This window comes from Tauraco erythrolophus, chromosome 27, assembly GCF_009769465.1.
Source record: "Tauraco erythrolophus isolate bTauEry1 chromosome 27, bTauEry1.pri, whole genome shotgun sequence".
NCBI classification, from domain to species: domain Eukaryota; kingdom Metazoa; phylum Chordata; class Aves; order Musophagiformes; family Musophagidae; genus Tauraco; species Tauraco erythrolophus.
The window spans coordinates 3,869,473-3,891,661 of NC_141491.1; the positions used below are offsets into that span (position 1 = coordinate 3,869,473).

Consider the following 22,189-nt stretch of genomic DNA (forward strand, 5'->3'; position numbering starts at 1 on the left):
CAAAGATACACAGATCAGCTTTTTCCAGCCAGCACCTTCCACGTCTCTGGACTCCAGTACGCAACGGAGTGCTGCAGGTCCAGGTGATGGGGCATCCATCTGCAGCGTGTGAGTGGCCACCAAACACACCCTAGGTGTGAACGGGGGTCCTTGCAGCTCAGAGGGCAGGGTTGCAAGGGAGGGACTATCTTTGCCATTCGCTGGGTGCCGATATGTGTGCTCACAGTCATGAAAATGAGGTCAAGGAAGGTCATTCAGTTCAACAGTATAAATCAAGGAGGAAAGTAGAGTGGAAGCCTGTGAATACTTGGGGGATCTCAGCAGTGGGGGGTGGCCAGGGGAGCGAAGGAAGGGCTAATGAGACCAAGAATGCCACACACAAGCGAAGCAGAAAATAACAGTGAATGAAAGGAGCCAAACAGTGGCAGCCAAAACAGAAGGCAGGAAAGCCCAACCTCAGGTCCTTTATCCTACGCTATAACCAACGCTCCGTGTTAACTCGCAGTATTATTCTGCCAGAGCAGGCAGAAAGGCTCCACACCCTCTGGTCCCAACCCGCTGACAGGAAACCTTTCACTGGAAACTTGCTTGCATTCAGTGCAAAATGTCTCACTTCTGTTAGCAATTTGTTCCCCATCACAAGCATTCCTGGGAGAAGTTTGGCGGGGGTAGGAAACGGGCCAGGAGGGCTGCGTGCGGGGCGCTTCCACCTGGCGACCTGCTTAATAACACAATGGAGCAGACAGCGGGCCTTTCACCACCTCTCGCTCTCCTCCATGTCCCTCATTCCACCTTTCACCACCTCCCCCTCCATTTCTCTCCTTTCTCCTCCCTTTTGCCAGCCTCCTCGTTCCCCTTCTCCACTTCCCCTCTTCTTTCATCCTGTTACTTTGCTGCTGCTATGTGCTCTTAGCACATTTGGACCACCTCACACGCTCTTCCCTGCCTGCAGGCCTCCCAGACTCATCACACCTGTGCCCCACCATGCTCTCGGGTATGGCAGAGCTCAGCACTTTCTCCTCGGGCTTGGTTTGAGCCTTCAAAACGCTTTTTGTGATCAGTCTTCCCCCAGCACTCTCTGGACAGAAGACTCCCTCTCTCCCTCTTCCCTTCCCCCTTCTCTTTCTCTCCCTCACATAATATTTTCCATATGAAGAAGCCTTCCTGAAGCCGCACACTGCCCTCTCGGCGAGTCTTAGGCGGGTTAGAGGAGACCCTGGGAGCCTTTAATCCTCTCTCTCTCGCTTGCTTTCATCCTCAGCCACAGCTGGACGCCCCATTGATGTGGAACAGACCAAACACCAGGCCTCTCGCTAAGCTGCTGCTGTGGGGCCTCTTCTCCTTCAGAGCCGAGCCGAGCCCATGTCCTGCTTGCAGAGCGCCTGCCCCGTGTGCCCAGCTGCCCCTGCACGCACACGGCCAGTGCCTCCAGCCCCGGCTCCCCCTCAGCCGTGCTGCTGCTCTCACTGCTCACTAAAGCGAGCGTTTCCCTGAGCCACCTTCTATCACCTTATTCCAAGACAAGTCCCCACCTTCTCCCTTATCCCAGCATTCCCCTTCCTCAGGATTATTTAGCATCAATTCCCCACCGCCTCGCATCCCTGCAGAGCGTCAGGCCTGGATGAAGGTGAAGGACTGGTTTGTGTTGCTCTGCTGAAGAAGCAACCAGTGGTGATGCCCCCAGGAAGGACCTGGCAGGCTCCATCATGTGACAGACAACATTTTAAGGCTGTAGCCTGCTTACAGTTTTGGGAAGAAGAGTCTTTGGCTGTCTGTTCAAGATGTCTCTTAAGGCACACTGAAGGGTGAAGCAATGATATACAGCTTCTCCAAAAGCTTTGCAGCATGCACAAAACAGGCTCATGTGGGCACCTGCCTCCCAGAGCCAGGGAAAACAGAGGAGTGACAGACAAACTGCCATGCCTGGGCACCTGCCCGCAGCCAGCAGCGTGACACCAGGGCTTTGGGCACAGCGCAGTCCACTAGCTGAGCAGAGAGGTTAGTTTCCATGCAAAACGTGGGATATCGCAAAGGCACCGCGAAGGCCGGGACATCACCTCGGCTCTGAGCTCCAGGCAGCTATCCGGCTGCTTGCGAGCACAGACGGGACTTGGCTGCCGAAGCCCCCTCCCGCAGACCCCGTGCCCCCATTCCTGATCTTCCTCTGCCCTCTAGTGGTCTCGCACCCCGAAACCAGCCCGTCCCAGCGCTCAGCAAGGGCCAACGTACGGGGCAGGTAAAGCTAAACCAGTAAAGTCTCTGTAAGGCCACTGACATTTTCAGAAGTGTCTAATCCAAAGAGGTGTCTGTGGGTTTCACGGCAATGAGAGTGAATCAATGGGAAGCAAGAATTTCTATGGAAGGCAACGGAGAAGCATATGGTTTCCTTCTCGATTGGATGAAAAGCTCAAAAGAAACTTCAGGGGGCTTTGGGGACTCCAAGTAGATAGGCAGAGAAGAGATGGATTGATGAGAGTTCGGAGAAGAAGGAAAAAAAAATGAGCCAAGCTGTCAGAAACACAACCTAGGAGGGGAAATTAAAAGACTTGGGGATGGTTAGTCTGGAGTGGAAAGACTGAGGGGAGGCATGGCAGGTGTTATTGCGTACAGAGCAAGAGAAAGGGAATAATCTGTTCTCCGAGTTCTCGGCAGATACAAAAGGGAGGGAGGCATTTAAAGAGCTGGGAGAGTCAGATGTTAGGAGAAGCTTTCAAATAAGGACAGTGCAGCACTGGAATAGGTCACCGGGAGAATGCTGCAACCTAAACTGGTTAAACAGAGATCTTTAGAAATTACATTGAAAGAGCTGATCCTACTGTGTGTCACTGGGCCAGATTAAGTGACCTCCTGAGATAACATTCATCTTATTTTCTGTGATACTATAATTAAAAGCCATATTGATCCTCCGCCATCAGAGATGCAGCAAAAGGACCAACTTCATTAGTTCCTTGCTGCTCCTTAGTGACCAGCCTGCTAGGTCCTGGACAGACACAGCTTCATGACCTGTCCTGCCCCAAAAAGCTGCTTCTCCCCAAACACAAGACCTCTAACAGACATGGTAAACAGGTGCTACGGGAAAGGATGAGACATTGCCATGCAGCACAGTTCTCAGCTCAGTTTGTACGTAACCAGCTGCAGAAACTGAACTAATTGCAGACCCTTGGGATTTGTTCATAGGAGAACGAGCGCGTTCCCTCTTCTTGTTACTGAGCATCAAGCACCTGATGAGAGAGGGATTTGGGGACAAGACAATGCAAAGATATCTAGCACAAAATGATTAGTCAGAATGTATTGTTAATAAGCTGCTTATTCATATAATTGGAAATTATTTGCAGCCAGAGTGTCAGTACAGTCTTTCTGCACTGCTCTGATGGAGCGAGGCAGGTCAGTACTGGCCCAGGGGAGCACATCTGCTGGCAGTGGGGAGGCAGAGGAATTTACTGCCATTATACTTCTTTACTGTCACTGTCTTGAAGGGCACAGGGATTTCAAGGGGAAGCAGAAGGGAATCTGCCAAGCCCCACTGACTAGGGGCATGTTTCCCAGTATGGCAAGCGCAAGGCGTCTGGGGAGCAGAGTGGAATGACAGTCCTTCTCTAGTATCCTTACAACAGCTAGGACAAGAGTAAGGCCAAGAAAGCATGGAATCAAGACCTGCCACTGCATGTGCTTCCCAAGGCAGCTATTTGAGATAGAGCCAGCTGCGGAGGAGCCAGGAGTGAGTCCACCCCAGAGCTGCGACAGCCATCACTAAAGGGAGACTTTGGTTGCGGCTATGATGCGTACATTGTGGCTTGATGATTGAACTGGAGGTTTCCACAGGTGGATTTGCTCACCTGAGGAGAGCTGGCTTTGTCCTGATGTCCAGGAGGCAGAGTTCCTCAGGGAGGCCAAGTGCAAGGAGGGGAAAAGCTACAGAAGCCATTCCTCATTCCCTCTGATAGCTCTGCCAGGCAGGTGCACAAATACAGGGATGTGGCATTGCACCACCCCACAGCTTTCTCCTTCCCTCACCTCCGCTGTGGTTGAACGCAGGTTCAGAATCAGCCACATGGAGAACAAGAGAGAGCACTCCAAGAGACTGAGAGTGAGAGCCCCTGGAAGAGCAAAGACCCCTTTTCTGGTCAGCCCTCATCTATGTACTGGGCATGACATGGAATACTTCTTTGGCCGATTCAGCCCTCAATCCTAAGTCTAAATTCAAATCCTAAGGGCAGTTGCAGACCCTTTGGCCCGGCCGTGCCTCCCCTCAGCCTGCCACGCACCTGCACACTGGCAAAACATGAGAAGCTGAAAAGTCCTTGAGGTCTCAGTGCCAACTACAAACTTCGGTGCCTTGTCAACATTCTCCTCACAGCAAATCCCAGACCAAAACCAAAACACAGAGGTCTTCTAGCTGCTAAAAAGAACTAACTCTATCCCAACCGAAACAGGACACAGCACAAAAAACAACTCTGAGGGGAAGGATCCCTCTGAAAACCTGTCTGAAAACCTCTCTGAAAGGAGAGTCTTTGGGAGGCAGCAAGGAAACAAATGTACAAGAAAGAATTGGTAATAATTATGGAACTGGGATCATCCAAATGACGGCAGTGGCATACCATTTTGGCAGTCCCCAGGAATCACTAGCACAGATTTACTATCACACATGACTGACAGAGTTTTCTGTTTCCCTACCAAACCTTTTATATGCTCCGTCTTTTGAAGCCTCCACAGAGCCAGCTCAGGCCTGTTAACTATTCCATAGAGGGGAATATAATTCCATATATATTTGTGCTCACTGTTCCTCTAGACACAAAGACTGAATAGGTATGAAAAGATCTGTCCCTGAGCACAGTACTACGCTGTAACCAAAGCTGGAGGATCTCTTCCTCTTTTGATGACCACACTTCCTGCCTGATCCCTCCCTTTCTCTCAAACACACACCCTGAACCCACCAGCCACCACAAGAATTTGGGCAAAGCTACAGGGGAGCTGGCAGAGCCAAGCAGCACGATTTCTTTGGATTTTAAAGGACTGTTCCTGACTCATGCTAAAGCAGGACAGACTAAGACCAAGGAATCCCCCAACACTACAACACAAACAACAGTTTCTACACCAGACCTTCACAAACAGTCAGCAATCTTAGGTTAAGGAAAACTGTACTTTAGTTCAAAATTGTGATTTTTAACCCACAAATATATTGGCTTTCTGTGAAAGATAAAATCTTTCACTTAATTTGTGTTATGCTTTACAGTACAGTAAAAAAATGAATTTAGAATAAGGAAAAGAGCCCATTTTCCTATTAGCAATGCAGAAGGATGCTGAGATACAACATTCGTTCTCTTCTTCCAGCAAAGAGCACTAGATACAGGAAATTTTGAAAATATGGCTAGGAGTCTGTCCTATACGGCATATCACAGCCTCTGGAACAGGGAAATGTTTGTAAGCCAGCACTGAAACAGCAGCCTTCCCTCTGCCAGTCTGGCACGTCATCCTCTCGCACGCCTTGTGACACTGTACGGGGCATGGATGGACCTGTGCCACGAGAAACACTGCGGAACTGGCTTCTGCCAACACTCTGCTGCCTGCTCTCTTATTTCCCTACCCTTGTTCTGTCTTATTTACTGCAAGGCTTGTACTGATCAACAGGCAGACAGCACAAAAATAATGGCTATAAAAACTATACACATGACAAAAAACCATGAAACCTGGGGAAAACATTTGGATGTTTCCCAGACTCCCCTTCTCCCTAACCTTTTGTTACCTTATTGCCAGGTCACATACTCCTCAGACCAAGAAATCAACCAAGATGCTATTAAAATTTGTTACATTAGTGTCCTTTTTCTGCATTTCTGTGAAAAGAAGACAAGTTATTTTAAGGCTTACCTCAATTTGATGGCCTTTCAAATATTTTTGCAAGAGGCTTCTTTCCCCCCCCTCAAAACCACCACCTGAGTTAAGGAAGATTAAGAATTTACTCAGCAACTCTCAACTTCTTCCACAAAGTCTGAAAAAGGGAAGGACTTCTCCCTCCCAGAGGTTTTATACTAGCCCATTTGCTAACTGGCTGAGGCTGCTCAGCTGTGAACACTGATGAGCTTCTCCCAGCTCTGCTGTGATGGTGGTAACAGGAAAGGAGAGAGAAAGTGCTTATATTTGAAAATTGTGACTGCACCTAAATCCAGCAGCTTCTTCCTGTCAGAACTTGGGATGCTGTGGGAAAGTGAATTGTTAAAGGAGAGGCAGAGAGAGCAAGCAGTGTGTGAGGCACACTGGACTGAGGTCCCAGCTGAAACCAAGGTCTGGATTCCACCTGTGAAGACTTTATCCCATAGTGAATTTGTCATTCATAGAAGATGTGTCATCACGGCTTTTAGCTGGGATTTATGCTGTGGTTCTTGTGTTCTGCAGTGGTCCAATACCACTCTGCTACAGAGCTGGAGAGCCTCTCAGTTGTCTGTCCCTACAATGTCCAGAACTAAAGGAAAGCCTGGTGCCGAAGGAAAGATAAAGATAAATGTGATATCTTGGTCTGCTCTGATTATCACCTCTCAGCACATCAAAGCAAGGTTCATTCTGAGAGAAGCACTGTGCTTGATGACACCCAGAAAGGGACAGTCACTGTAACAATGCAGAAGCTGCAAGTTGAAGACTTCAGAGTGTACTGGTGTGCACACCGTATCTGTTCTCAGTTTTCCCAAATAATTCAGATTAAGCTATCTGTTTTCAAGAGTATTTCTTTTTAAGGAAAACGTGGGACGTTTTGTAGATTTCTGCCTCACTTTCTCTGCTTACCTCTTCAGTGTTTCGTATGACCTTCTCCCAGGTTACTGAGGAATAGCCATAATATGTCAGACCAAAGGTCTGCAACACTGGCTGAAGAAGATAATTACAAAGGAGCATAAAAACAGAGAAGCACATAGGGACAGCTCTCCAGAATACTCTCCCAGCCTCTAGTGATTTTCTAGAGAGGATGATGTTGTTATATTGTCAATGGCTAAATTCTTTTTTCTCTTTAATTCATCTACTCATTCTGCTGCCACATAAATCTTTTGGTATATGAACATCCCGTGGCAGTGAACACCACGCTCAATGCATGGAGAATTTTCCCAGGGATCTGTGCACAGCAGAGCACAGGGCACAAGGAGACTGGCTGGAGTGGTGGAGATCGGGGATCCCAAACAGCATGGCCTGTGGGAGGGTCCATGCGGACACAGCCCTGGATGCATTGCTCCTTCTGACTTTGAGGAGACTTCCCAACAAGGGCCTGGGCAGAGGACATCTTGGGAGCCCAGAGAGAAGGGCTAGCTCAGGGCAAAGGACCTGCTCCATCTCCCATGGCTTGGGACAGCCAAAGGAGTTCCCTGCTGCCACTAGTGTGAGGGCAGAGCAGGACCATGGCCAGGCGAGAGCAGCAAAGGGCCTTTGCCAGCACAACGAGCCGAGCTCTGCTCTCAGCCACTTCCCCAAATGCACTCTGAACTTATCTTAATATCAGTCCTGTTGCAAAATATGGTGAAGTATTTCCGTGGGATGGCAAGACCTCAGGCACTTCCTCCGGTAGTGCCAGTGTGATGCAGAAGGGCTCACAAGGCAGCCGCTGTTGGACGGGGCAGGTTGGGCAGTGCCCAGCAATGCCCCTGCCCTGGGCTTGAGGACAGCTATGGAGCTGAGAGTCCTCCTGCTGCTGCCACTCTGCTTCCCAGGTAAGAGAAGGGCTGGGCATGCCTCAGGCTTCCCATGCACCCAGAGGGAGTGGGAAATCCTTCCCTGCTGCCTGCGGAGCTTCACAGTGGGGGGAATCCTGACACCGACACAACTCTGTGCTGGGCAACTTGCACCACGGATGGGGAGGGAAGGAGCAGGGAGCAGCCCCAGTTTCCCACCACCACCCATCTGGCTCCTCCAGGCTCCCAAGACAAACCACCCTGGGAATACGGAGCTGCGGCCTCCAAAGCAGCCCAGCGCCAACCCCAGCCAGCATCTCCCATCACACTGCCTGGCCTCGACGGAGCTGCCTGGGGGTACCCGTCTGTCTCCCCTGCTGTCCCAGCAGAAAGCACAAAGCTTTCAGCATGTGGTAGGCTGGGAAATCGAGGCAGTCCTGCACCCAGAACAGCCTTGCATCCCTGAGTCACTGAGCATCCTCGGAGGATGTGGCACGGAGGAGCTGCAGGCTGCTAGGGGCAAGCTCGGGCCCAGCCACGGGTTAAGCGTTTCGTCCCCAGGGCACACACTGCCCCTGCTCCTTCCCTCTGCTCTGTCCCCACATCTGGTACAGGCAGCTACCTGGCTCCCGAGGGGTGGCTGAGCCCCACCACTGCCATTCCCTGCATGGAGTGGGGTTGGTCTCCGTTTTGCCCTTGGTGAGGGGCAGTAACAACTGGGTGGGCTGCTGGGGCAGCTCCAAACACTGCGCCTCACATGGCTCCATTTAGGCTTGAAGGTCCATCACCTGTAGCACCTGCATGTCTGTGGGTTTTAAACCAAAGCTAACAGGTTTTAAATCACAGTTGCAGCCGTAGCTCAAATCTCAACACCGCCCACCGGAAATCAACCTTTCCATTTCCAAGCAGATGAATTTAGCAGAGGGAATGGATCTCGGTTTTCAGAGTTCCTCCAGCCACAAGTCCCCATGGAGAAAGGTTGGAGGCAGAGTTTGCCCATGTCCATTGGGAGGCTGTGAGCAGCCCTGCATCAGCTCCCCTCTCCCTCACCACATCTGATATTTACAGGTCTCCGTGCCCAAACAACCAACGCTGTGGAGAGACGACTGGAAGGAAGCACTCTGTCTATCCAGTGTCCCTACACAGCACAGACTAAACACCAGCATCGGAAAGCCTGGTGCCACATGAGAGATGGACAATGTGAGCCCTTAGTGGACACGACCAGCCCAACGGACAAAACCCAGGCCACAAGGCGGAAAGCTATGATAGTGGATGACCCCATGCGTAGGACCATGTCCGTCACAATGACCGACCTCCAGCCAGAGGACTCAGGCACATACTTCTGTGCTTACCGTTCCTACCAATATGTTCCAATAAAGATCATCTCACTGAATGTTTTCAAGGGTGAGTACCTTCACCACATAAATTCAAGTCTTGTCAGAAAGCAACCTCATTCCTTCCCCTGCTCCGTCTCCCCTCTCTCACACAGCTGAGCAGCATCCCCTGACCCCCACAGCCCCTCACCCTCCCCGGCCTCGCTCCCTGCCTTCCCCGCTCACACAGGTATGGTGTGAAGGAGTCCCATGGATGCGGCTGGCCCTGCAGGCTCTTGGCTCCCTCTTGTCCTGCCCTGCCTCACCCCTGCCCTGACTGATGGGCCATCCGTGAGGGAGTTGCCCCAGGGCAGTTTGGCTCAGGTGCCAAGCTCAGGCCGGGGGGCGGATGCCGATGTGCCACCCGCTCACCGGTCAGTAACCACGTTTGCTGTTTTGCAGAGTTGCTCAAGTGGGAGTTGGACAGTCTCTCTGTGCAGTGCCCGTACGGCGCCCTGAGTCACAGCACGGGGACAATAGCCTGGTGTCAAGGAGAAAGTCAGACTGGGTGCGAATTTGTGCAAGACAGAACATTGATCCAGGACGACATCCAGAAAAGGGTTGCCACCATTACCATGCAGAAACTGCAGGCCCAGGACACCAGCATGTACCAGTGTATGCTCTACAGCAGGTCTACTCTCACCTGGATTATGGCGGTCGAGCTCTTTGTGTTCAAGAGTGAGTACCTACTGGCAGCCAAACCCCACTGCCCCTGCTTGTTCTCCCTCCTGTCCTGCTCCACAGCACCGAGGAGCCCAGTGCTGCCACCGCACAGCTGACACCCATGTCTCCCTGTCTGTCTGTCTCTCTGGCAGACACAATGGTGGCAGCTTCCTCAGCTCAGCACTCAGCTTGCCCATGCTTTGTGCTGTTGGAGGCCTCCCCCACTGCCAGGTATTGCTTGTGCTGTGGCCCCACAGCTGCCAGCCCTCCCTGGTCCCTGCCTCCCAAGCCCTACAGACTTAGTGCCTGCAAGCATGTGGTCCCTGGGGGAACCAAAGGAAGGGGACAAGACCCTACCCAATTTGTGACTCACCTCTTCACGAGTAATCTGGGTCCAATCCTCTGCTCCTCCTGTCTTGAGGCAGAAGGACATCCAGAGAGCATTCAGCCCACATCATGTATTCCAGTGATGGGGAAGGGGTGCCATTGTGCCTGCTTGGGATCTCACCAAACATGTCTGGTGTTTCCCAGGGACCCAACAATACACAGCCAAGGAGTCAGGCGATGTCTCTGTCCAGTGCCTGTACAGAGCCCAAGACTATGGGGCTGTAAGCAAAGCCTGGTGCAAAGAGGCAGCTGGGAATGCGTGTACTATACTGGTCACCACAAATAAGAAGCCCACAAGTTACCACAGGGCACCACAGGAAGGCAAAGTGACGATCCAGGATGACACTCAGCAGGGGATTGTCACCATCACCATGGAGAAGCTGCAGACACAGGACTCCGGTGTGTACTGGTGTGCGCTTTATGAATACGCTCATCTTTTCCGAATGGTGGAGGTTACGCTCAGTATTTCCAAGGGTGAGTACTGACCTGTAAGGAAAAGTGGTTGTTTGTAGATTCCAGACTCACTTTCCTACTCTCTCCCTCTAGTCTCTGCACTGCCCAGCTTACACCACCTCCCGGGTTACATTTGGATGTGTTTCGCTGCCCAAACCCTACCTCATTGTACCTTCTCATGCTAACCATGCTATGGAACAGCAGCAGGGATGAGAACTGAACCACACACGTGTGTGCTGTGTTGCTTCTCTTTCACCTGCGAGCAGCTTCAGTCATCTTCACAGAGGTGTTTCTGTCACTTATTCTCATGATACCAGTCCTGTCTCTTTATAGCAACTCATCACTTGGCTTTCAAAAACTATTAAGACTTTAAAATTTGGTTGCCAAGGGGACAACCTTTAGACCCATATTTGAAAGATCTGTGACTTCCAGGTTTTCTTTCAGCATGATGTTTTAAAAATGCTGATAACACTTAGGCAGACCAGCACCGTGCTGCAGCCTGTCTGTCTGCAATGTGGCAGAGCAGGGATACGGCAATCCAGAAGCCAAGAAGGGATAGCATAATCCTCTAGGAGAAAATCTTAACACACAGGACTGAATGCAGTCTCTAAGCAAGCAGGCTCCTGCACATACAACCTCACCTGGGCACAGAAATAGACCCGGAAGCAATTCTTACAGCCAAGTCCTTCACAGACGATGCTCTTGGCTTAGTTTTTGCAAACCTCTGTCTGCTGAAGCACAGAGTTGTCACACACTTCACTGCTGTCTGAAGATCTTTGCCACTGAGTACATCTGCTTGCACTCACAGCACTTCCTTCTGCCATGCCTTGGGGTGGGTACACACGGAGCGGGGCTCCTGCTGAGCATCCTGCCCTTCCCTCCCATGTTTTAATCCTGAAGTTGCTTTGCCAGCTGCCAGCCAGTCTTGATGGCACAGGTTACAGCCTGGGCAGCTTTTCCGTGCTGGGCGTCGCAGCGGGAGTGGATTTATTTCTGCGGTAGCAATGGCAGGGATGTTTCGCTGGTAAATGCAAAGCAGCCCAGTAGTGATTATTCTTCTCTTCATGTTTGTGATTGCAGCATCAGTTGGAAAAACTTTGTCAGTTCCTGCAGGCACAAGTCAAACAACCCCTTCTGGCAACACCCCAGCACCGAAGTAAGGCCTAAAGAAAGTCTCTGAGTGTGAACACAGACAAGAGTTACTAATGCCTCATCCACAATTGGCCTGTCTTCCTGGGGTAGGCAGGCTCCGGGCATTCGGAAGACTCCTGCTTACAGAGGAATTAGATATGACAGGTGTCCTTACCAAAGGTGGCCTCTCCTCTTCCAGCTCCTGCTCCGAGTGTAATTACAAAGGGAGAAGCAGATTGATGAAGTTAAGTCATAGCTTTCTGGAATGTAGATGCCTATCCACTTTTTTATCTCTAATATTTGGGCTCTGCTCTTTGCAGCAAGAGAACCCCTCAGATTCTGCCCTAAGTCTGTCTGTCCTGACTTTGTTCACTCCTAGCCATGAAGAGTGAACAGTTATCCTCCTGTTCACCAGGCTGTTCAATGTAAAGGATTTTCTTCTTCTTTGGACATCTGCTGTCATGAACACTACAGCAGCATCTAACAGTACAATCATATATCAGCTCTCAGTGCGCCAGGTGCAGGAAAACACGGGAGGAAATGGCAGTACCTGCTCCAGAGAGCCTGGAATTTGCTCTGAACTTTGAACAGTGGCTTGTTTTGAAAGCCTGGAGAGTTGTTTAGGAAAAGCTCAGAAGGCACAGCCACATAGAAAAATCAAGATAGCATTGCTACAGGAGAAGCAGGCCCTCCTTCCAAGTGCATGAAAGTGAGAGCATAAAAGCTATTCCTGTCCCTTTTTTGGGTCACTCTTTGGTAATGGGCTGGGCCAGCATCATGCTGTGCTGCCATCTCACACTGGTAACTCCTTTGCTCCCCTAGCTTCTGCTCAAATGTAAAAACCTTCATCCTGCTCTCTGTGGTCCTGGGCATCCTGTTCATCCTGGCACTCATCAGCTCGACAGCCCTGTATGTCAGGCAGTGCAAGCAGCTGAAGAGAAAAGGTATGTGGAGACTGGTGATGCCTCAAGTTCTAGACTCTACTAGACAGGGCCTTCTCTGCCCATTACTTTTCCACTCCAGGTGAGCTTATTCCCAACTCACAGTGCCCTGGAGATAAGGCAGGTGCACCCTGGGAAGCCTCAAGGCAGGGTCCTTGCTGTGATCTCCTCTCACAATAAGTCAAACCCATGTTCCTCCAGACTGCACAGGACAGCTCCTAGCATGTTAGAGAAGTGAGAGCAACGTGTTCACCAGATTCAGGGTAGATAGGTCCCACTAGCACACCCATCACTTCTATCACTGGGCAATCCCACAGCCTTCCCCAGAACTCCTGAAGCATATGCAATACCCAGACATTTCATGGAGTTCTGTACTGCTAAAATCTCAAATTTTGACTCATTCAAAGGTATCAGACAAGCAGAGCACACCTGTGACAAACCAGAGGACACCTATGACAGACCTGAGGACACCTATGACAGACCTGAGGACATAGCACAGGTAAAGAAAACAAGAGATTTCCCATACAGTACCTGAATCCCTTACCAACAGTGTGCGAGGAGCTAGCTGACCCATGTGATGAGGACCTTGGTGCTCACTTTTGTTTGTGAGCAGGAGGGGAAATGGTATTTAATGTCACTAGAAGAGGAATGTTCCTAGGTGGAGGGGGGGTGGGTAATTAATGTAAGGTAACTCCAGTAGGAAAAAAAAACACATTGGAGCAAATTCTAGTAATATCTGAGAAATTACTCAAGAACTAGAATCCAAGATTAGACCATGAGATTGTAACCTCTACCAAGGAGAGGTGACGAAGGTAAGTTTTGTGTTCTTCCACCTCTGTCATGACCGAAGCTAAGTTTTTACATGGCTTCACCTTTCCTCCTGGGAAAAATCTTATTCTTTTGATAAGAGCTGTGGCCCAGCACTGAATCACACTAACAAGTGTGTTCCCTTTCTTTTCACAGCTTGACAGCACTGAAAGAATGGAAAGGCCTAAGGATGACAGCAGAGACCTAAAATATGTTACCCTGAACTTTAAATCCCAACTCATCCCTGAGGATCCTCTCTACTGCAATGTTGAACCAAGTCAGACTCACAGGAAACCCAAAGATGAAAATGTGGAATATGCTATCATTCAATTCAAGCAGTTACCGACGAATGTCAAAGGATGAAGCACAGAATCCCAAAACAACCCAGAAATGGGAGAAAAGAACTGGAATACAAAGTGGGAATGGGAAGTAGAAGGTGTGTGGGTTGACACTGGGAAAAAAAATAAGTTTTTGCTGCCATGTGTATGTTGCCTATGCATTTTAAGACCTCCCTCCTGTTAGAGGCCAGTAGATAATTTTGCCACAAATGTGTGGATTGTCTCGAGTCAGACAAAAGGTGCTGGGTAATTCTGAGGATCCCTTGCACATCTGCTTTCTTCAATTCCATTAAATTCAGACTCTTTTGGAGGGGCAGGTGTGGAGCAATATTCATCTGGACATGGATGGATTTGGTATTTCAGCTATGTTCACTGGTAAAAACTCTATCCCACCCCTACGGGTTCAGCTACTATGGCCAAGCAAACAAACCCTGTGACCAGGTTCATTTGCCATGTAATGGGCGGGGGATATGAGCACTGGATTGTAGGAATAAGCAGAACCAGCATCTGCCTAAACGTTTAGCTTTAGATGAAGAAATAGAGAGTGTGCGGTGGAGTTTGGGGGTAGGAGGGGATGAAGGTGATGTCACTTCTGAGTGCAGGTACCAGTGTCCCTTTATGGAGTGCGGAGGGTTGTGGGATGGATTCAGTGCAGCTGCTGTGGATTGCACTGCTGAAAGCCTCCGACACTGTACCCTTTAGACAACTCAATTATTTCCAAGCTTGAGGGCTGAATTTGCTCTCGGTGTCAGCCACAGCCACAGCACATTTTTGCAGTCTTTGAGGCCTGCACATTGAAAACAGAATGAAGCAGCAGTTGAAATCTGAAGTTCCAGGCATGGCTTCCCATGTGTAGCTTGTGCAGACTGCCCCATCCTTTCACTGCCTCCTAATGAAAGGCCCTTACTTTGTTCAACAACCTCTGGCTGGGCTGCTGTCTTACACCTTCTGTTGCCCAAGAACACGTAAACTGGCTGCTTAAACCAAGGTAGTGTGGAATCAAGACAAGCAAGGAGAACCAAAACGAGGTATTTATGGAGAAAGGAGGGAAGAGAACGATACGTGATACTGCGCTAGAGGAGTGGACAGGGCACTGCGACGTTTCTGAACAGAATTTGCCTCACTGTGCCAACTGCAAGGAGGAGCCTGAGACAGACATGAGGAAGGTCAGTACAGACAGTAACACAGAGCAAGAAACTGGTAGGCTGTGGGAAGAAGTTGCAGGAAGTATGGCACAGACAACAGAGGAAGAAGTATGAGCATAAGAGGGCTGCTTTCAATATCAGGTGACATAAAAGAAGGGACATGATAGCAATTAAGAGTGGATTATTTACAGATGTAAATGTCCAAGTGAGTCAGACACACAATATATTTATGGATCTCCAGTGCAGCTCTGATGCAGGTTGGCAATTTCTAAGAGCTGCCACAGGAACACCAGACTGGCTGGGACCTCATCAAACCCTGCTATCCTGAATAATCACACCATAATGCACTTGGTCTCTTGCCTTCATTGTTACAAGGCATCTTTGCATCTCGTCAGGAATCACTATCCGGTCAGTCTCAGATGTAGCTCTGTTCTTTTCTAGCACTGTGCTGCACTTTAAACAGCTCTTCCCAGCCTACTCACCAGTGCAGCTGGTTCTTTGGAAGTTCTTTGGAAGACCAACACAAACTAACATGCCTACTTCCAGCACTTTTTTTTTTTTCTTGTCTATACCATAGAAAGCAAACTTTTGTGGCTTCTTCTAAAGACACAGGAGACCAGAAATACATGTGAGACCTCACCAGGGCTTTGGAAAGTGATACCATTACTTCCCTCTCTCTGCTGGAAGTACTCCAAATTATGCATTTCCTGCCTTTATTTAGCAGTCATGTGGTGACCAATATGAAATGAGTTTGCAGGGGCTCAGCTTGATTTCTCCAAAACACCAGAAACCCTGGCACTTTCTTTGGCAGCACCAAGCTCTGCAGACAGGTGGCAAATTAAAGGGGCCTGAACCACTCCCTTTTCACAAGCCAGTCACATCCAACAGGCTTCTCTTGCCATGGCTGCAGCAGGGAAGCTGATTTATTTTTTGAGATTTTCAGACTTGACATGTTTAGCTTGAAATGACAGAAAGAAAAAGAAAATGGTACTGGAAATGGTTCATTCCACCCAAGATTCCCCTAACTATCTGCTATTCATGCAGTCAGTTACACTGGGACAAACAGTGGAAGAGTAATAGTAGAAAACAACTGAGTTCAAGAGAGACATTTTCAGGGAGACAGTTGCTTATGATCAAAGAGAATCCAGATTTGTGCTCGCTAGAGCAAGAATGAACAAAAACTGGAGGCAGTAAACCTCCCAGAGAGTTTTTGGATACTGTAAGGCACTATTTTTTTAAAACACTAATTAGAGGAAAGAAAAAGAAGGCACATTTATGGATGGGTAGGCTGGCAGGTTTATCTGCCTGTTAAGAAGCAGATAAGCACACAAGTTTAGAAGCTAGGGTCTACTGGAACTTGCATGGAACCTCCAAGTAAATAAATTTGAAAAAGAAAAAAATAGTAACCCATCCACAGCACACCAGTTTGAGGCTCCCTTAACTGCAGTCCTGAACCACTGCAACAGCATGGCACTGACGGGCTCTAATCAATGCCCCCACCCTTGACCTTATGTCCTTCCTGCTAGGTACAAAATAAAGACCTCTGGTTTGCTTATCTAAAGCATCTCACAGCTTCACCCAGCGCAGTGTTCTTGTCTCACCATCTTTGGTTATATGTCAAATAGAAATACTTCACATGCAGGCTCTTGTAAAATTTTTCTCTTCTGAAAATAACTCGTATGATTACATCCTTGCCCTCCTTTCAGCCTCGTGATGCAGACTGAGCGACCTGCAGAGCCTCGATGAGAGCTGCCCTTTCCCTTTCAGCTTTCCAGAAATTCACTCCATGCCAAGCTTGCGCGTAAAGCCCGCTCTGGTGGAGAGGCACCACTGCTGAGCCCAGAGCGACTCCCAGTACCGTGGTTTCAGGCCATCACATGATGCTCTCTTTCAGGCTGTCTAGACTGAATCGTGGCTGTCAGTATGCAATGCTGATGCCTGAATCAGCCCACGAGAGACATGGCCATCCCTGGTGAATTGCTCAATATGCAGGAGGAAAAAGATGCCAAGTTCCTGTGCTCATTCCTTCCGGCAGAGCAAGGAGGGGGGAAAAGCAAGCTGCTCTTGGGCAAGAGCCCTTTTCACTTTTCTCTAGACTCTTCTCTTGTACTCTTTGCTGCTCGACTGACATGGAGAAGCTCATGCACCTCATCTTCTTGATCTTCTTGTCAGGTAAGAAAGCATACGTGGCTTTGGGTTTCAGTTATCAGATAGGGTAAAGGATGGGTGCAAAATGTAGTGTCTGTCTGCACCTGGTCTGAGATCATGGCTGATGCTACGGGAAAAGACTGCACAGGTCTTGAAACACAGCAGCTTTTTCTGGATGCAAAGGCATCTTCATTGTAGCACGCAGTTCTTCGGACGGCCATATGGATGAAAAGCCTCACTGCCTGGCTGTACGCTGCAAGGGCCAACACAATGCAAGCAGAAGGGACCTGGAGCACTGCAGTGTGTTCTGCCCTCTGCTCTTCCTCCTCAGTTATATTGCAGGGATGTCAGACCCCTTCCTCAATTTGTTCTTTTCTCTTAATTTAACAAAGGGCCAGCAGTGATCCAAGTGCTCAGCTTTTCTCGCAGGGATCCTTTTGAGTCAGAACAGGAAACACTGTTGACAGGAGTCTTGTGTGCCGTCTCAGAATGAAATGTGAAATTGCAAAATCCTATTTGTTTGCATTTGTAGGGCTTTGGATGTAAATTGCAGCATCTAGGGTTCAAGAGGAGGAAAATAAAACTCAATGAAGGGGTCATCTCTGAAATCTTGGGCACTTGCTTATTTTCAGCTTGGAAAGCAACATTCATCTGAGATGAGAAACAAGGCACAGGACCCAGCTGGTGCTCCCAGCTGGCAGCCTTCTCTCTCCATCCACGCTTTGGAGATCCGACACTTGCAGCAGGGCACAGAAAGGCAAGAGTTTCAGACTTTGGAAGCACAGAAACCTGCCCCAAAAATCTGAATAAGTTTGAAAAAAAGTCCGCTACATTTTTTTTCAGTAGCACACAACAAGGGAGGAGGAACACAAATAGTAAGCGATCTGTCAGCAGAAATGGTTGAAAAGATAATGACACAAACTTTTCCACAGGGGTTTAGCAAATCTTTAAATGCCATGATTCTGATCAAGAGATTTTTTGCAATGCTGTTTCTATTTAAAACAAAACCAAAAAACAAAAGCCTGGGTCCATTTCAGGAACCGAAGGGGCAGAACTGGAGGTGAGGAGGGGTCCACAGAGGAATAGGAGAGGAAATTAAAACATTTAGTGGGATTTCACAGGACTGGGCTGGACATGCAGTGAAGTGGGCCTTGACTGGAACAACTGAGTGGAGCAACATATCAGGATGAAGACTTGTAGGTGTTGGATACTTGTAAAGCACAGATCCATTTTTATGCTGCCTTCTAGTCAAGCCTGAAAGATCTTCAGATTTTTCAGTTTATAATTCACTTACAATGGCTGAAATTATTTTCAGAAGTGTTACTAAAAGGCTCAGCGAGTACAAAGCCCTCACAAAAGCCTATTTTTATATTTACTTCTGTTTTATCATTACTTATGGTTTCACAGAAGGTACTAGCCTCTTGAGTTTTTCCACTAGAAATACATAGAATTCCACAAATACCACACTGCACTTCTCTCTAGAAGTACTAATAGCTCAGACAGTCCCTTCTGCCGTTGCCTACCGTAAAGAGGAATGGAAATTAGAAATAAGGAACTAAGCCAAAAAAAAAAAAAAAAGGCAAGCAGACAAAGACCAGTTGCCAACATGATTAAAATCAGTAAGATACCAAAAGACAAGGTGAAAAAAATTGCTAAGACCCTGGACTTCGAAATTAGGAGTGGGATTAAGAAGTAACTTCCTCAACAGCTAGCTGGACACTGGTTTGTAGGTGTCACTGTGATTCTAGCATCTTCCAGGGCTGTGTTGCTTCTCTCTGGCAGTATAAAGAGCCTTAAAATGGGGGTAAACTTCATGGGCATTTACTGCAAAGGACCTTTTCCGCAGCGGAGGGTACTCCAGAGCCCAACCTGCATCTATGAACACACGTGGAAGGGCTGAGCTCAAAGCCAAAGCCTGAAGTGAGCTGCCTTGCTGCAGCTGTATGCAAGCAAGCAGCTGGACCTTGCAAAGCAGGGGTGTTGGAGCAAGGCTCGTCTAACGAGAGTTACACGGGACCAATTTGTCATTATTGGGTCAAGCTATGTTTTTTATGAGCTGCCTTGTAAAAAGAGCTTTTAAAAATCAAGACAGTTTGCCTGATGCCAGCTCAACCTACCTGAATGCCCAGCTTCATGCCCCTCAGGAACAGAGGAAAATGAAAGTTTTTATTTAATTCCCTAATCATGCTGACAAGCTGCTTCCCCTTACTGGGCAAGAGCTCAACGATTAGGCTGTGATGTGGTTGAGCTCCAGGCTGCAATCCAGAGCAGTCACCACAGGGCCAGAAGGGAAGGCAAGGATCAAAATGTCCTGAGCTTCAGAAAATCTGCAAATATTAATGAAGCTGATACCTTCTCCTTCCCTCAGTCCCCTAGGCAAGAATAGCTGCCTGGCAAGAGCCAAATAACACACCAGTCAGAGGGATGACTACAGACATATTTCAAGCAAGTCTGAACCAAGCCTCTGAATCTGAGCACACTGAATCTTTCATGGGGGAAGCAGAGATGTGACAGCCCTGCGGTTGACAGCAGCCGTCACTAGAGCTGTAAAAGAGGAAAATGATGTTTAGCATAAACATAGTGGTAAGGAATAGATATGTAAGGGACTTGGCTCACCAGTTTCTCCTCCTCTCCTAGCATCCTGTGCTGCAGAGAACATCACTGTGGTGTACGGAATGGAAGGGGGCACCATTTCTGTCAACTGCACCTATAACCCCTGGCAGCAGCGGTGGAGAGAAAAGAGCTGGTGCAAGCAGATTGATGAGACCAGATGCCAACATGTGGTGAGCGCCCGACGCTTCTGGCTGCCGTTCCTAAAGAACAGGAACGGCACCACCTCCATCAGTGACAATGTCCATGAAGGGGTCCTGACAGTGACCATGAAGAGACTCAAGAAGCAGGATGCTGGGTTGTACCAGTGCAAAACTGACTACCTGGGGGAAACAAATAGCTTAAGGAAGGTGCAAGTGGAAGTGCTGACAGGTACGTCCTGGGGCTCTGGGTTTCATGAGTTCATGAGTTCCTACTTGAATTTCATGTGTGTCTGCAGATGCCAAGGCCTCACTTCAGTAAACATCTACTTTTGTCTTACTCGAAGGAGGTACTGTGTTTCATTGCCTCTTTTTAGTTCCTGATTTTCAGCAACATGACCTCACTGTTACAAGACATCTAACACGTCATCCCCTTATTGCTACCCAGATTATCTTCTAGCACACAGCCCAGTGCCCAATCTCACCTTGGTTATCTACACCCAGCTGTGGCGCTGGTCTTGGTGACACCGATGAATATCACCCAGAAACATCTGCAGACTAAACTGTCCTGTTTTTATCATCAGCTGTCTTGGAGACCCAAATGCCAGAGGAGCCTAGAGCTGTGCAGAGCATCTCCAGGTAAGCCATAAAACTCCTCATGCTGTGTTCTTTAGTCTTTCTAGGACTAAGGCCAATTAGCACTGGCAACCCTGTTTGAAGCTGAGAGGAACACCACCACAGGCATATTCTCTACCTCTTCCTAATCTACGACAGTTCTCAGAGCTGCTGTGTGGTTTCTAAACAGCAGCAGCTTTATCTTAATCCAGAAAATGTAGTGTTTCAGTGCCAAGCAAAACAATTCCTGCAGATCATAATTTATCCGTATGGGAGATAACCTATTACAGTTGTTCTAACCTCTCAGGCTGTGTTGTGCACAGGCAGGGATTGTCTGTTGCAGGAGATGTTACCATCTTCACATTGTATACTACAAGAGTTTCTTTAAAGGTTGAACCATCCTCTTCATTGTTGTGTTTATGGTTCCCCACAGCATCCCTCCTGAAGCTAATTTCACTGTCTTCTATATCATTGCTGGATTCCTGGTTACTAAGTTCGTGGTGGCTGTGCTCATCTTTATCATTGGCAACAGCAGGAAGAACAGAGAAACAGAGCACAAGAACCCAAGCTTGAATGTGCAGCAGGTCCTCCCTTTTGCTGGTGACCCTGCACATGATGGAATCATGTGGGAGATTGATCCATCCTGGGAGAGCACTGCTTAGAGCCAAACCAAAGGGTATCCGCAGAGAAATGAACATCAAACATTTGCAGGCAAAGCTTTGCCACCTGCCATAAAAACAGGATTGTCTACTAACATAGGTATCGATGAACCTATCACTCTAGAAAGGGAATGTCACCATCTACCACCTCTTCTCATTGGCACTGACCAGCTTTTTCCAACACAACTGAACTGAAAAGATGCTGCCAGTAACACCTGAACCTAGTGCAAGAGGATGGGATCGACGGCCAGGGGATAGGACAAGCATGAAGTCTTTCTGTCAAGAGATCCAGCAGACTTATCTACGTGGAGAGATGCCTCCTCAGGCATGGTGAATGTGAAAGAGGTCTGCTCAGTTTTCCCCCAGCTCATTGCTAGGCCATAAGAAAATTTGCTGCTCTATACAGCTACTGGCAAATGCTTCGTTATAAATAAACCTATAGATACACCAGTGAACATAAACAGACGTTCAGGTCACACATCTCAACGACCACGTGCTAAGCAATTCACAAACACATCCACTTAATGGAAAAATGGAAAGACATGGTTCTGTCTCAAATCTCCAATAAACTTCTGATTCAAGATCAATGTTAAAGAACTAATAGCTTTTCTCAAGGTATTGTACATGTCTTCTACAAAATGCTCAAATGCTTCCCCCAAAAGCAGGAAGTATAACTGGAACCAGATGGTTTGTATGAAAGCTAATATTAGCATTTGTCTAGAAATCAGCTTTTTAACTGAGATTCCATTCTCTAAAGACTGAAGCTTTCGACACAGTTTTGGCAAAGTAATGCTCTGCTATCATCTCCAGTCACTGCCAGTAGCTGCACCACGCCACCACACAGTTATTCCAGACACTCATTCCCAGTATCATTCCACCTGGGTCTGAACTGAGACCCATCAACTTGTCATCTCAGAGCATTGCCAAGTGATTCTGTCTGCCAAGCGATGAAGACTGGCTCCCAAAGATTGCCTTGGACAGTGTGGATCCTTGGAGAAGTCACTGTGGAAAGGCATAAGGAACTGCAGAACATAACAGAAAGGGATGTGAAGTCTACGCAGAGCTCTGAGCCTGCTTCTGCATTTCTCAAATGATTTTGCAAACAAAGAACAGACTGTTTATCTGTATTTCTC

General features: G+C 48.4%; 2 protein-coding genes across 2 annotated transcripts; both read left to right on the top strand.

Annotated features, from left to right (window-relative positions):
• The first annotated feature begins 7,606 nt into the window (after positions 1–7,606).
• Positions 7,607–13,913, top strand: LOC104377009 (polymeric immunoglobulin receptor). Its single transcript, XM_086627302.1, has 9 exons — positions 7,607–7,685; positions 8,715–9,050; positions 9,422–9,697; positions 10,214–10,543; positions 11,603–11,678; positions 12,476–12,597; positions 12,645–12,654; positions 13,054–13,093; positions 13,558–13,913. Exons 1-9 carry the CDS (start codon positions 7,643–7,645, stop codon positions 13,762–13,764), a joined length of 1,440 nt encoding a protein of 479 aa, XP_086483428.1. The 5' UTR covers positions 7,607–7,642; the 3' UTR covers positions 13,765–13,913.
• A 3,100-nt stretch (positions 13,914–17,013) lies between these two features.
• Positions 17,014–21,059, top strand: LOC104377008 (triggering receptor expressed on myeloid cells 2-like). Its single transcript, XM_009983707.2, has 4 exons — positions 17,014–17,056; positions 19,670–20,014; positions 20,367–20,421; positions 20,831–21,059. The coding sequence occupies exons 1-4, from the start codon at positions 17,014–17,016 to the stop codon at positions 21,057–21,059; spliced, it is 672 nt and encodes a 223-aa protein (XP_009982009.2).
• The last annotated feature ends 1,130 nt before the right edge of the window (positions 21,060–22,189 follow it).